The sequence below is a fragment of the Zingiber officinale genome, chromosome 3B, assembly GCF_018446385.1.
Source record: "Zingiber officinale cultivar Zhangliang chromosome 3B, Zo_v1.1, whole genome shotgun sequence".
NCBI lineage: Eukaryota > Viridiplantae > Streptophyta > Magnoliopsida > Zingiberales > Zingiberaceae > Zingiber > Zingiber officinale.
Window position 1 is genome coordinate 1804666 of NC_055991.1, and position 12525 is coordinate 1817190.

Consider the following 12525-nt stretch of genomic DNA (forward strand, 5'->3'; position numbering starts at 1 on the left):
GCTATTAAAATAATTAATAGCGTGCCTGGAAAAAGGTTGGTTTAATCTAAGCCGTCCATCCGAGGAGTTCGGGGCCGAGTATTTGCGACATTATCGCCGTCCATCTAAATAATATTTTTTTTGTTTTTGCCCTTTTTCCAACTTTTTATATTTTATATTCCGACAAATGCAATAGATTATAAATTTACTAATTTTATGTATTAACATTATTTATATTTTGAATAATCAAGTAGAATATTTGAATCTTATATTTTGAAAATTTTAATTAGTGGTTTTGTAACAAAAATAATTTGACTCACCAAGTGATGGCGTGTCATCGTTGACTCGACGGAATTTCTCAACCGCTCTCCCTCCCGCTATTCGCGCCACGACACCAACCGCCAACTGCCTTTTCCTGGAACCAAAATAGCCATAAAAAAGAAGACGAATGAATTTAAGAGGTTGGGGGTAAAAACAAACGAGAATCCGTCGAGTTAATTTCGAGAAATCGAGTCGTCGATCTTTTTGATACCCGGTTGGCAGCTGCGTTGACTGCATCAGCCAACATGGTCACCGGCGTGAAGTTTAAGAACCTCTTCCGGGGTCTCCATTACATATCTCAATTCCTTGGTGGGTTTCGGTGACCTTGATGATTAGGTTATCTTGTTTCGACGAGTCTGAGACGAGTTTGTCGAACTCATAATGCAGGGATAGAGGAGGAGGAAGAAGAAGAGATGCAAATCGGCAACCCCACCGACGTTAAACACGTCGCACACATCGGCTGCGACACTCAATCGATTAATAATTCTCCTAGTTGGGTGCGTTTAAATTTTATTTTGATCTTAATATTGTTTTTTTTAATGTTTTATAAGGGTTTTTTTTTAAACTTTTGTTGAGAAAGTTTTATCACGTTTCGTTTATCATGCGTCTTCCGATCTTGATCTGACGGACGTCTCTGATTGCCTCGGTCAGATGAGCGAGTTCCGATCGCGCCCGCCCACATCCGACGCGGATACCGCTTCCGCCGACGCCGCTTCAGGTTCGTCACTTCACCATTTTTGACGCGATCGACGCCTCGACCGACCCTGACCTCGCTTTTCGGCCGCAGACCCCCACCCTGGCAGCGGATCCAACACCCGCGACGAGGCGGCGCCTCCCCGGTCCTCGCGGCACGTGGAAAGCCCCAGCCGCGAAGGCTCCGTCCGGGGAACGCGAGGCCACCAGTCGTCCGGCGGCAACGACAGCCCGTCGAGGGAGCCGTCGGATGGGACCAGAAAGGGGGCGCGGAAGCACCGCGGAGGCGCCGCCGCGGGCGAGGAGCATCTCCCGGCCGTTACCAAGAAGCCGCACCGCCGCAAGCCCAAGGCCACCTCCTCATCCTCGGCCGCCTCCTCCTCCTCCCCGAGGTCGAAGGCAGCGGTGGGATCGAACGTATCCGGATTTGAAGAGCAGGTATCCGACTCCTCGAAGCCCGTGGCAGAGGACGGTGAACCGAAATGAAGGATGCGATCGCAGCTACGGGCTGATGGTAGGCACAGAATAAGAAGAGAAGCAAGTGATTGAAATCTGAAGAGATAAACTTTGCAGAAAACTTAAAGACATAATTGTAAGATTATGGAAGATCCATTTGTCGGAATTAGATGCGAAAAATGCAAATTTGAAGGATATATACGTATATATAATCATGTAATCGACTAAACTAGAAAACTATGGAGATAGCAAATTGTTTGATGGATTATGAGATATATATGGAAGATTACATGTGGTTTATCTGATTTGTTTACCGCCTTAATTATAGTTCAACAAAAACCTCAATTGAGAAATGAAGGCATGATGCTCTAAAGTTGTATAACAGCCACACAAAGGAATGCTCATAACAGAAGACGAAATCCTGAATTAAGTCAATATCAAGAACTAGTTCATTAACTTAATTTTTATTAGCTCAGAATTCATCGTACAATTAATCACGTGGAGTTAAGCTGTGGGTGTTACAATTAGCATTCATTGAGAGATCATTAATATCAAAAGCAAGAGATATCGAATGATTAGGATCTTATCAATCAAGAAAGAAAGATTATCTTTGACAGAATGGTTCGTCTTCAAGCATGTCAGGGTTTAGTGGGCTTAAAAAGAAACAAAAGAAAGGAACTATGACTAGAGGCAGCACTAGCATAATTGCTAATTAACTACCATAAAGCTACTTAAGCTATGGTTTTAAAAGACCAATTGAGTTTTACTATTGGCCAATTTGCACGATGCTCTCCCTGTGGATCTGCACCAACATTGCCATAAACCAAGAATATTGCAAAGCAAACTACCAAATGATGAAAATGGACAACATGTAAAAAATGAGCAAAAAATAACGATAAGATTGTCATTCATTGTGCTCCACCACCGTCCTATCAGACAATGTATTGTCCAGTGGAGGGACGGGGAGGAAAAGCAATCATTTCCCTTATCTAATACAATAAAATAATAATAATAATAATAATAATAATAAAAGAGAAAAAGAAAGGAGCAATTAATTAATTTGAAGGTACTCTGCCCGCTAAGTGTTAGCTAACAAATTTCTAATTTAAATACTTTTTTATATATTATAAACATTCAGGTTTAGAACATTAAAATTTTTCCTACAAGGAATAATAAGCTAAGAGATTGTCTCTCTATAGCTTCTAACTTATTTTCCCGAACTCATTTGACAATGAACCAAACATCTTTTCTCAGCAAAAGTTCAAGTCTTTTCCTGTAGTACTAAACAATTGTCAAATAGCCATCATTGATCCTCCCACACTACCATCATTTTTATTTGCACGCTCAAACCGTGCTTTCCAGTCTTCTGGAGAATTTTTTATATCCACGTAGAAGTGGCCTTGAAACTTGCCAGTGCCACTTTATGGTTTCACTCTTCTATAAATGCATAAGCCTGAAGGCAGTGAGTGTATCAGCTAAGTCAGGTACACACCAAGTAGCTGTCTCAGAGAATATGGCCATGGGAAGAGGCAGTTGCTATGCAGCCCTGCTACTATCCTTACTGTTACTTTTATGTTCACCCAGGCACTCTTTTGCTGCCACTCATGATGTTGGAGAATCACAGGGCTGGGGTTTCTCATTGTCCTATGATAATTGGGCGAGGAGCAAGAGCTTTGCCGCTGGAGATACTCTTGGTATCTTCTCTCTCTCTCTCTTTTTCACTATACTGATCGGGCCAAGTGTCCCTAAAACATCCAAGAGATCGGTAGTGTTACTAGTATGTTATTGTTTGAGAATTCTTCACTAAGCCTGCATAAGGTATAAATAAAGTGTCCATGCACACATAAATACTATGTGTGAAAAGAATTTATCATTAAGCCAGCGAAGTCATCCCTCTCTCCTTTGTTATATATAAATACTATGCACATGTCTATATAAAAGTGTTCCTAACACATCTAATTGTCTAAAGATTGCAAACGTTCCTTATATATTAGTGTTCGAGAGTTCATCACTAAGCCAGCAAGGTATATCCCTCTCTCACTTTCATTATATATTGACTTCTATGCACATATATATTAAAAATTTCCTACAACATCTAGAATTTGGTAAATGTTCCTAGTATGTTATTGTTCAAGAACTCATTGCTTGGAGCCTAAGCCTACAAAGTTCGGAGAAGGCTCTTTAGGTTTGAATGCTAATGATGGAATTTTCCAAACTGGCAGTTTTCAAGTACCAAGCTGGTCAGCATAATGTGGTGCCAGTGAGTGTGGCAGATTACAGGAGCTGCAAGGCATCAGGAAAGGCAGCTGCCACGGGCAATGACAAGTTCTCTCTCAAGAAAGGGTATAACTATTTCATCTGCAGCCTCCCAGGTCACTGTGAAGCAGGCATGAAACTCCAAGTGGTTGCCAACTAAATGCCAAATCCTATGTCTATCGTCAACGATGACTCAACTACATATAGTAACAACTAGCAATGGCCAACGGTTGCTCAGAGAAACAGTCACTCTGTTTGCTAGCTTAAATAATGACTGCAGCTCCTCCAAATGTCATGCTTCTAATTATTCCTCAAATGAAAGCTTCAATATCTAAATGATTGTCTTATAATTTTTAGGTGATCCTAAAATAACCAAGAAATAGAATTGCTAATAAGCTTTTTGCTTAAAATTAGCACGCATCTAAAAATGACAGAATTGAATAACAAATGATTTAATAACTGTCATCAAAGTTTACAGTTGGTTTATTTAACAAATTGCACAACAGCAACAAATAACCTTCATTAACAATTTTTAATATAAAAATATATTGCAGACAAATAGAATGATGGGAGAAGTGTGTCATAGCATTGGCCTAAGAGGAATGGGCAACTCACGTGTGGGGTTGATCCTCATGCCTACTTTCAAGGTATAAATCAGAGAGCATAATGATAATAAGTTAGGATGGAGCCTACTATATTGTGATTGTTAATTTCCCCAATTGAGATAAAAGAATTTCATCAAACTATATTACCATCTACAGATGCTACACTCAAGAGACTTTTAACAAGCATGTTGTATTAACAAGGTTAACTTTCCGAGTTAATTCCCCATTAAGTCATCAACTACTAATGGAGTGATTAGCATCCATCAATCCTAGTTTAAGAGGCAAAACTGAAACTGGTGAAAACTTGGATGACTTAAGCTAGAACCAGTAGGAAACCAATAAGGGCAGCCATGAAAAAAAACAGCAAAAAGAAAACCTGAAGACATTGATTTGTATTGCAAAAAACAGTAATTACCATTTTGATACTTAAATTGGCAGAGAAATTCCATAAAGATTTGGATGGTGGAAATTTCTGCAGGAGATAAATTAACTTTGACAGGATATCCTCCTTATGAAGTTGATATTCCAAATTAAACAAATCCAACGAAGTGTCAGCTTGTATCTTTTGGACTTTCAAGAGATACTTAGATCAAAGAAAAAGATGTTGAGACTGTAGAAGAGTACAAGACTATAACAAACTAGGTATACAATTCTAAATACAACTGTTAGACGACATTTCTACAGGACAATCATAGAGTAATTATGGTGCATACATATCTAATCACAATAAATACCTCCAAGAAGCAGGACGGTCTCTTGATATGACAAGAATTCTTGATCCAGAATAATCAAAAGTAGGGCGAAAGTACAAATCGGCAGGGCAGATTGTTTCCTTCGCATAAACTATATTCCCATGATCAGAGCAAAAGGCTTGAGATTTTTCATCCTGCAAAGAATCAAAGACGAAAAGTCCCATCTCACCGATGCCCATCACATTGTTGGCATTTCCCCATGTTTGAGTTAATGAGGAATGGAGAAACTTAGAATTGAATTCTGGTAGTTGATATGATGTAATAAGCTTTCCTTTGCGCAAAGAGTAATGTTGCACTAGTGATTGTGGACAACCTTTATTGCACAATCTTTGTCCAGTGCTTCCAACATATATGGAGTCCCCACGAGAAAAGACTGAATATCCTATGCCTCCATGGTTAGATACTTTCATACCAATACCAAATGGAATGCGAAAATCAAGCACGTTAATACTCTCTTGACAGCAGAAGACACCATCATTACCCTCCACCTCAGAATAACTCACTCTGCAGTTATTCAAAAATTATCACAACAACAATGAGCCGTCAATGGAAATAAACAGAGACAATAAAAAATCAATCATTAATTCTGAAAAGGAAAGAACTTAGCAGGATCTTTTACAAAAGATACAAATAACAAATAACAAAAATAAAGTTATGAGAGTTCCAGATCTCTTTTAGCTTATGCATCTATCTCAGGCTTACAAAACACTTACACAAGACCATGTGATAAAATATGTTTTCCATTTCAAATGAATGTTTAAAAGAATAGAAAATTACCTTCGCCGAACACCAACACTGATCTCAGAATCAGTGTTGTTTACATGAAGGGAGTATATCTGTTTCCCAGCACAAGAAATAGACAATAAAGGCTGTGGGTTAACAGCATTAACATCCCAAAGACTAATGGCTTCAGTTCCTGCTATGATAACCTTTCCTTTACTTCGCCATTGTAGAGGGCTTGAGTAGTCCATCCCAATCACAGGACTACTAGTCTCCCACTTCATTACTAAGTCCCCATCACGAATATCATAGGCACTGGCAATTTTTTGCCCACTAGCAGCGGAGATTAAGAGTGGGCCAGAAGGCTTGCACCACCACTGTTGTGGTCCAACAATCATCCCACATGAATTACTCTGCCTTAAACCCATATTACTTGTTGAACCAGGAGTAATCCTAGATGAGATTTGTGATGGATAATTGTCTGTCAGTTCTCCAATACAAAATGCTTTAACATCTCGTGTGTAATAATCCCATGAACAAAATCCAGATTCTGCAGCATTCCCAGCTGATGCTGCGACCACATATTTTCCTGGCAATCCGTCTACACCTGGTGCGAGGATTAACCAACAATCGCCCCACAAATTATCTGACACTCGTGATGGTGGTTTGTATTCAGCCTTGAACTGAGACATGGAAAGGACAAGTAAATTAGTGGATACATATACTAAGGGGCATCTCAGAAGCAAGCAGGTGGTTCACCCAGTGCTCCACCAACTGCATTCAGGAACAAAGAGGCACACAGAATAGATCAATTTAAGCATTAAGAAGATCTATAGGCATTAAAAGTTCAACCTTTTACCTCGTAGTTGACTATGTCATAGTACGAACAGGATCCATCATGGTGAGCAAGAAGAACACCTCCTTCAGAAACAAACCATCCACAAGTCGAGGGTTTTTGTCCTATCTCACATAACAGTTCTTTTTGACGTTCCTCAGTTTGTTCATGCAACATAGCTGAAGGTTTTTTCTCTGTGCTATCAAATTCCTCCAGTATTTCATCTGATGTGAGTTCAATTTCCCCCTTGGAAAGTTCACTAACCATCTTCTTTGAAACATGTTCAGCTGATGATGAGTTTTTGTCAGACCCAGATGCTTGTAATGACACATCCTTAGTTGCTAAATTCACTGTGCGCTGACGAGGCTCATCTTGCTCTAAATCATTATGACCTGAGCTATGACCTCCCAAAATGCCAGATGCTTTCCTGTTTCGTAGTAACTTATAATGAGGCAAATTTTTTGCTTCTACCAAATCATAATTCAATTCTTTAACAGAATAAATTGGTCCATTTGTTTGTTCAGTGTCACCTGATATCTCGTCATTTATTCGCAGGCCATTAGCTTGGACAACCTCAGTGAAACTCAATTGAGTTGTGGTATCACCATATACATTAGCAACGACTTTCTCAATTCCGCATATTTGGCTCTGGATGTCTGACAGAATCAGCTTCACATCATTTGGTTTGTTGCTATCCAAGATTTCCTTAGACCACAAGATTTCAGATGTTATATTTTGAACTCTCTCTTCCAACACTGACAGCTTCTCATGCAGCTTACTGGGGTACTTAGAAACAACATGAACACCTTTAACACCATCATTTGCCTTCTTAAAAACACCAATATCAGCCTCAAATTTTGTGACTGAATCAACACATGCCTTCTCAGGAATGCCCTTAATATTAACGTCAAGTCCATCCTCTTTTGAAGTCTCCAATTGCAAAATTAAACAATCTTTCTTTATGTCATTCGATGGAACATGTGTGACGAATTCATCAATTTGGTTCGAAGGTTTTGGATTAGATGCTCCATACCATGCATCCATCAATCCATTTTGATCGGGATGACCCTTTGACGCTTCTCTACCAGTAGATTTTAAACTTGAGGCCATAAAGACTTTATTTATACTAGTTTCTGGTGGCAGACTTTCGTTCAAACTTCTTGGTTTCTTTGACGGCAATAGAGCTCCATTCTTCTGTTTTTCGGAGTTAGAAAATCTCTTTGCATTAGGGCCACCATCAATTACTGCCATGGGATCCAATGCAACCATTTCTTTGCCCGAGCGTACCTCTGATTCTTCACTGCGCCCAATCCTGCGACTTAGAATCTCTGTGATCAAACCCAAAGAACTGATATCTTTGTTCACCTCCTGCAAGCCTACGACCCATTTATGTTTACGGTTCTGAAGCCGCGAGACGCTAATCCTATTCTTAAAACCCTGATCATAAAGCCCCTTCCCTAGCAGAAACCTGTCGGAAACCCGAATCCCGCCAACACTACTACAACCTTCGGCCTCTTCTTCCAGATCCCTCCCCAGCACTCTTTCTAGTTGCTTGGACGTGGAAACCCTATAGAGCAGTCGGCCTCTGCAGAGGTCAGAAACCAGATCGGAGGCCTTACCGCTAGCCAAATACGAGGTGGAGCAGCGCGCCCCAGCGAAGGAGTCCGGAATAGAAGAGTTCTTGACGGCGGCGACGGGGAACCAGACGGCGACCTCTCCGCGGGGCTCCGGCGCCGTGATCTTCGTCCCGTCTCCACCTCCTCTCTCCTTGAGCCGCGTCGACATCTGGATTCCGGCGACCGCGATGCGGATTCGGGAGTCGGCCGCTCGCTCTTTTCTCGAGCGGAGACTGCGATTTGAACTAAACGGGCAGAATGTGATGGTCTTAAGCCCATTTATGAAACGGATTGAGCTCCGGCCCAAATCGCTTCGTTCCTTTCCTTTGCCCATTTTCTTTATTTTTTTATATTTAAAAATTAAACTTTTCCTTTATTTTATATTCATAACGATACTTGATTTATGGTGACGTTTAGTTATAGATAAACTCATCTCTCTCTTTTCTTTCTTTGAGTTTTGGGTAAAATTATGTTTAATATATTTATTTAATTTTTTCTTTCATCTCATTTTCTCATTCATTATTCTTTATTATCATACTTTCTCTCGCTCCTCATTGTATCATCACATTCTCTTTTTCATTATACTTTCTTTCTCCTCAATTTCTACGATCATATACTCTCGGATGGGTCTAGTGGCTAGCGCATAAGGTGTTGCCACAATGAGATCTAGGGTTCAAATGTCGACAAAGTCGAGGTAAATACCTCCCTTATGTGCTAGTCACTATTCCAAAGGCTGGTAGTCACCCATGATTTATCTCCTCCATATTGGCCCTGGGACGGGTTAGCAGGGGCACTGGGGGCGAGCGTATTCGTCTTTTTTTTTTACCACAATATACTCTCACTCCTTATTTCTCTCTAATCACACTTTCTCTCTTTTTTATTCTCTCTCATCATACTTTCTATTTCATCACTTTCTCTCTCCTTATCTTCTCTTATCATATTTCTCTCCCATCATGTTGTCCCCTTTGATAGGTCTAGTGGCTAGCGCATGAGGTGTTGCCACAATGAGGTCTGGGGTTCGAATCTCGACAAAGTCGAGGTAAATACTTTCCTTATGTGCTAGTCACTATTCAAAGGCTAGTAGTCGTCCGTGTTTTACCTCTTCTGTGTTGGCTTTGGGATGGGTTGGCGGGGGCGTCGGGGGCGAGCGAATTCACCTTTTGCCACAATATTTCTCTCCCATCATGTTTCACCACCATGTTGGGGCGCTGGGGGCGAGCGTATTCGCCTTTTGCCACCATGTTTCTATCTCATCACGTCCTCTTGGGACGGTACGATGTTGAGGCATAGAGTGTTGTCACATAAGGTCTTAAGGTCGAAACTCAGCGTGTCCGAGCATGTCATTTCCCATGCCATGGCCACTTGCACTAATGGCTAGTGTTAGCTAGAGCCCTAGAGTCAATCATTTGATGATTGTATTTTGGACTTATTGTATCATATTCTATATAAATAAAGGCATTTGGATTTTGGTTATTATACTTACTTGTATTAGTGCCAAATAAATTAAGTATAATAATGTCCTTGAGTAGACGGTTCTCACCTATATCAATCAGTTAGTTGAATCGATAGTGAGATGATATAGGGAACACTACTCTTAATCATTCCTAGTCGAGTATTAACATTCAGGGACAATGTTAATGCAATAAGACTAGCATGTAGGTCAACTCGATGACTTGATCTCACAAGTCATGGATATAGAGATATCAAGTTGACACATGAGTATACATTAGAGAATGTATACTGAATGACCCGCCATGAGAAAGTATCATGGATCGTTATATGAGTGTCATATACTTTCTCATGTGGCTATTAGTATGACTACTAGTCCTTAGACCTGAAGTCACCATAGATCCCTACATAAGGAGTTATGTACTTTGGTTTCGTCAAACGTCACCCGTAACTGGGTGGACTATAAAGGCGATTACTGGGTATGTAACGAATTATGCAGAGGGATGTGAGTGATGTAGATGGGATCTATCCCTCCTATATGACGGGAGAGACATCGGTATTCTTGATAGAGTGAGACCACGAAGTGCATGGCCATGCCCAAATGAGTCAATATAGGATATTGAGCTCATTTGATTTAGTGAGTCTACTTGGAGTTCAAGATTTAGATTGGTCAGAGGATGACACGGTCTATGCCTCACATTGACCAATCTAGATGTCTAGGATAGAAGGACACTTGTCATATATTGTGAGGAGTCACAATTAGTAGTCACAAGGTGATGTTGGATCTCAACATTCTTGTAACTTGGGTAGTAATGATGTGTTGCTAGATACCGCTCATTACTTATGCTCCTAAATGAGTTTCGGGCATTGCCAACGTTACAAGAACCTATAGGGTCACACACTTAGGACAATTAGATGGAGATTAGGTTCATATGATGAACTAAGAGGATTAGATTCATTTGATGAATCAAATTGGATTAAGAGTAATCCTAATTGGGCTAACTTGAGTTGGACTCAAGTGGATTCATGTATTCAATGAGTCTAATTTAGATTATGACTGATCCTATCCGAACCAGGAGTCAACGGAAGCTGGGGGTGTGGCGCTTCTTGTTGGATCCTCGAGTGCTCCGGCGAACCTGCAGCAAAACCGAGCCGGGAGGGGTGTCCCGGCGACGGCCCTCCGACGCTCGAGTCAGGCGAGGGATAACAAAAAGGTGGCCTCAGGATCAAGACTCGCGTACCTCCGGTGAAGAAAAGGAGACCTTATATAGACCTCTCGAAGGAGCCTGGGCGCGCCAATCAAAGCAATCACCTGCTTTCGACCATGCCCAGGTATGGGTCTGTCAGAAAGACCATGCCCAGGTATGGGTCTGTCAGAAAGACGTCCATAAGGCTATACCGCTACTGTACCAACCTCTCCATGATGTGACGGCGAGATCCTCCATCGTGCACTCTGGTGTACGGCGTAATCATCAGACATGCCTTTGCTGACATCCCATATCCTGAGCTGAACGAATAGGCCGCTCGGCTAATCTTTGCATCCTCGCTCTTATCCTGGACGAGCGGACCGCCCGCTCGGCCCTCGGTCCCAGCCGGGCGGACACCCGCTCGGCCATTCAGTCTTCCCGCCTTGGCGTCGGAAACCCAAGCCCATGGCTGGGTTATCTTTGGTTCAGCTCGGACCTACTCAGCTGCTCGGCGCGGCCATTAACCGCTTAGTCAGCCCTACATCTGTCCTCAAGCTGAGACCCCTCAGGAAGTGGATCCCCCATTCTTACCGCCGGATCACTTGCCTTCCCTTCAAGTCTAGTCGAAGGAGGCAGTGAGTCCGACTGACTGGACTATGTGTCCGAGCGGGCGGTCGTCGCCTTACCATCGCTTATAATATCCCTTGAGCCGTTCGACCCTTATGCCAAATTCAGCCGCTCGGCTCTTCGTTTTGGTTGCCTTATCGCTTAACGTGGATGTTTGCTTGTCTAAATCTTCTCGAAAATCACGCAAATCCTCTTCATTAAGCCGAAGCATGCGCGGTATGGGGGCATTAATTGCGCCTGGTGACAGAGCGCCACGTGGCTCTTCTTGCGTGGCGGTGATGATCCGTACGATGGGACGCCGATTACTTTGAAATGGACGGTTAGATGATGACCTCGTCTCTCGTGACCTGCATCCGACGGCGGAGGCCGACCGGCCTCGGCCGTATAAAGCCTCCGTCTCCTTCCTTCGCCGCATGCTTGCTTGCGCGTTGTCCTTCTGCCTCTTCTTCTGCTGTGGCCTCCGACGATCCAGTTCCTGTTTTTCGGCGGCTACCATCCCACCGGTGATCCTTTCCGCCTGTTTCCTTCTCAGTGAGTCTCCTCCTTTCGTTTACAAGGTCTTCCCAACTCGTTTTGCCTCTTTCGTTCCCGTTCCTTCGGTTTCTTGCTATCTTTTTGCTTCTCCGAGATGGCAAGCTCCTCCGAACCCGCTGTTGCTGTTCATGGCCCTTGGTATCTGACCATGGAGAGTCGATTTGATGAAGAGGGCGCTCGGCGCCTTGTTCGGACGTACGAGATTCCTGATGACCATGAAATAGTTATAGACGACCCGACCGACCGGCCCCATGACCCTCCGATCGGCACCGTTTGTTTTTTTCTAGACCAATTCCAGGGTGGCCTTAGATTTCCTACCCATCCCTTTATTTTAGAGGTTTGTAATTATTTCTGCATCCCGCTCGGCCAACTTGTGCCGAATTCCTTTAGGCTGCTGAGCGGGGTGGTCGTCCTCTTTAAGCTGCACAGTATCCCACTCGACCCCAAGATATTCCACTATTTCTTCTACCCCAAACAATCCGAGTTGGGCACTTT

The 12525-nt window shown here is 42.5% G+C and overlaps 3 protein-coding genes across 3 annotated transcripts; 2 read left to right on the forward strand and 1 right to left on the reverse strand.

Moving 5' to 3' along the window:
* Positions 1 to 227: 227 nt before the first annotated feature.
* Positions 228 to 1754, forward strand: LOC122055468 (putative lysozyme-like protein). Its single transcript, XM_042616922.1, has 2 exons — positions 228 to 1018; positions 1088 to 1754. The coding sequence occupies exons 1-2, from the start codon at positions 952 to 954 to the stop codon at positions 1477 to 1479; spliced, it is 459 nt and encodes a 152-aa protein (XP_042472856.1). The 5' UTR covers positions 228 to 951; the 3' UTR covers positions 1480 to 1754.
* Positions 1755 to 2862: 1108 nt separating this feature from the next.
* Positions 2863 to 4041, forward strand: LOC122055469 (basic blue protein-like). The gene is made up of 2 exons (XM_042616923.1): positions 2863 to 3143; positions 3672 to 4041. The coding sequence occupies exons 1-2, from the start codon at positions 2873 to 2875 to the stop codon at positions 3863 to 3865; spliced, it is 465 nt and encodes a 154-aa protein (XP_042472857.1). The 5' UTR covers positions 2863 to 2872; the 3' UTR covers positions 3866 to 4041.
* A 744-nt stretch (positions 4042 to 4785) lies between these two features.
* On the reverse strand, positions 4786 to 8474 carry LOC122055470 (KIN14B-interacting protein At4g14310-like). Its single transcript, XM_042616924.1, has 3 exons — positions 6642 to 8474; positions 5840 to 6465; positions 4786 to 5566 (listed from the first exon to the last, which is right to left on the reverse strand). Exons 1-3 carry the CDS (start codon positions 8400 to 8402, stop codon positions 5032 to 5034), a joined length of 2922 nt encoding a protein of 973 aa, XP_042472858.1. The 5' UTR covers positions 8403 to 8474; the 3' UTR covers positions 4786 to 5031.
* Positions 8475 to 12525: the final 4051 nt, after the last annotated feature.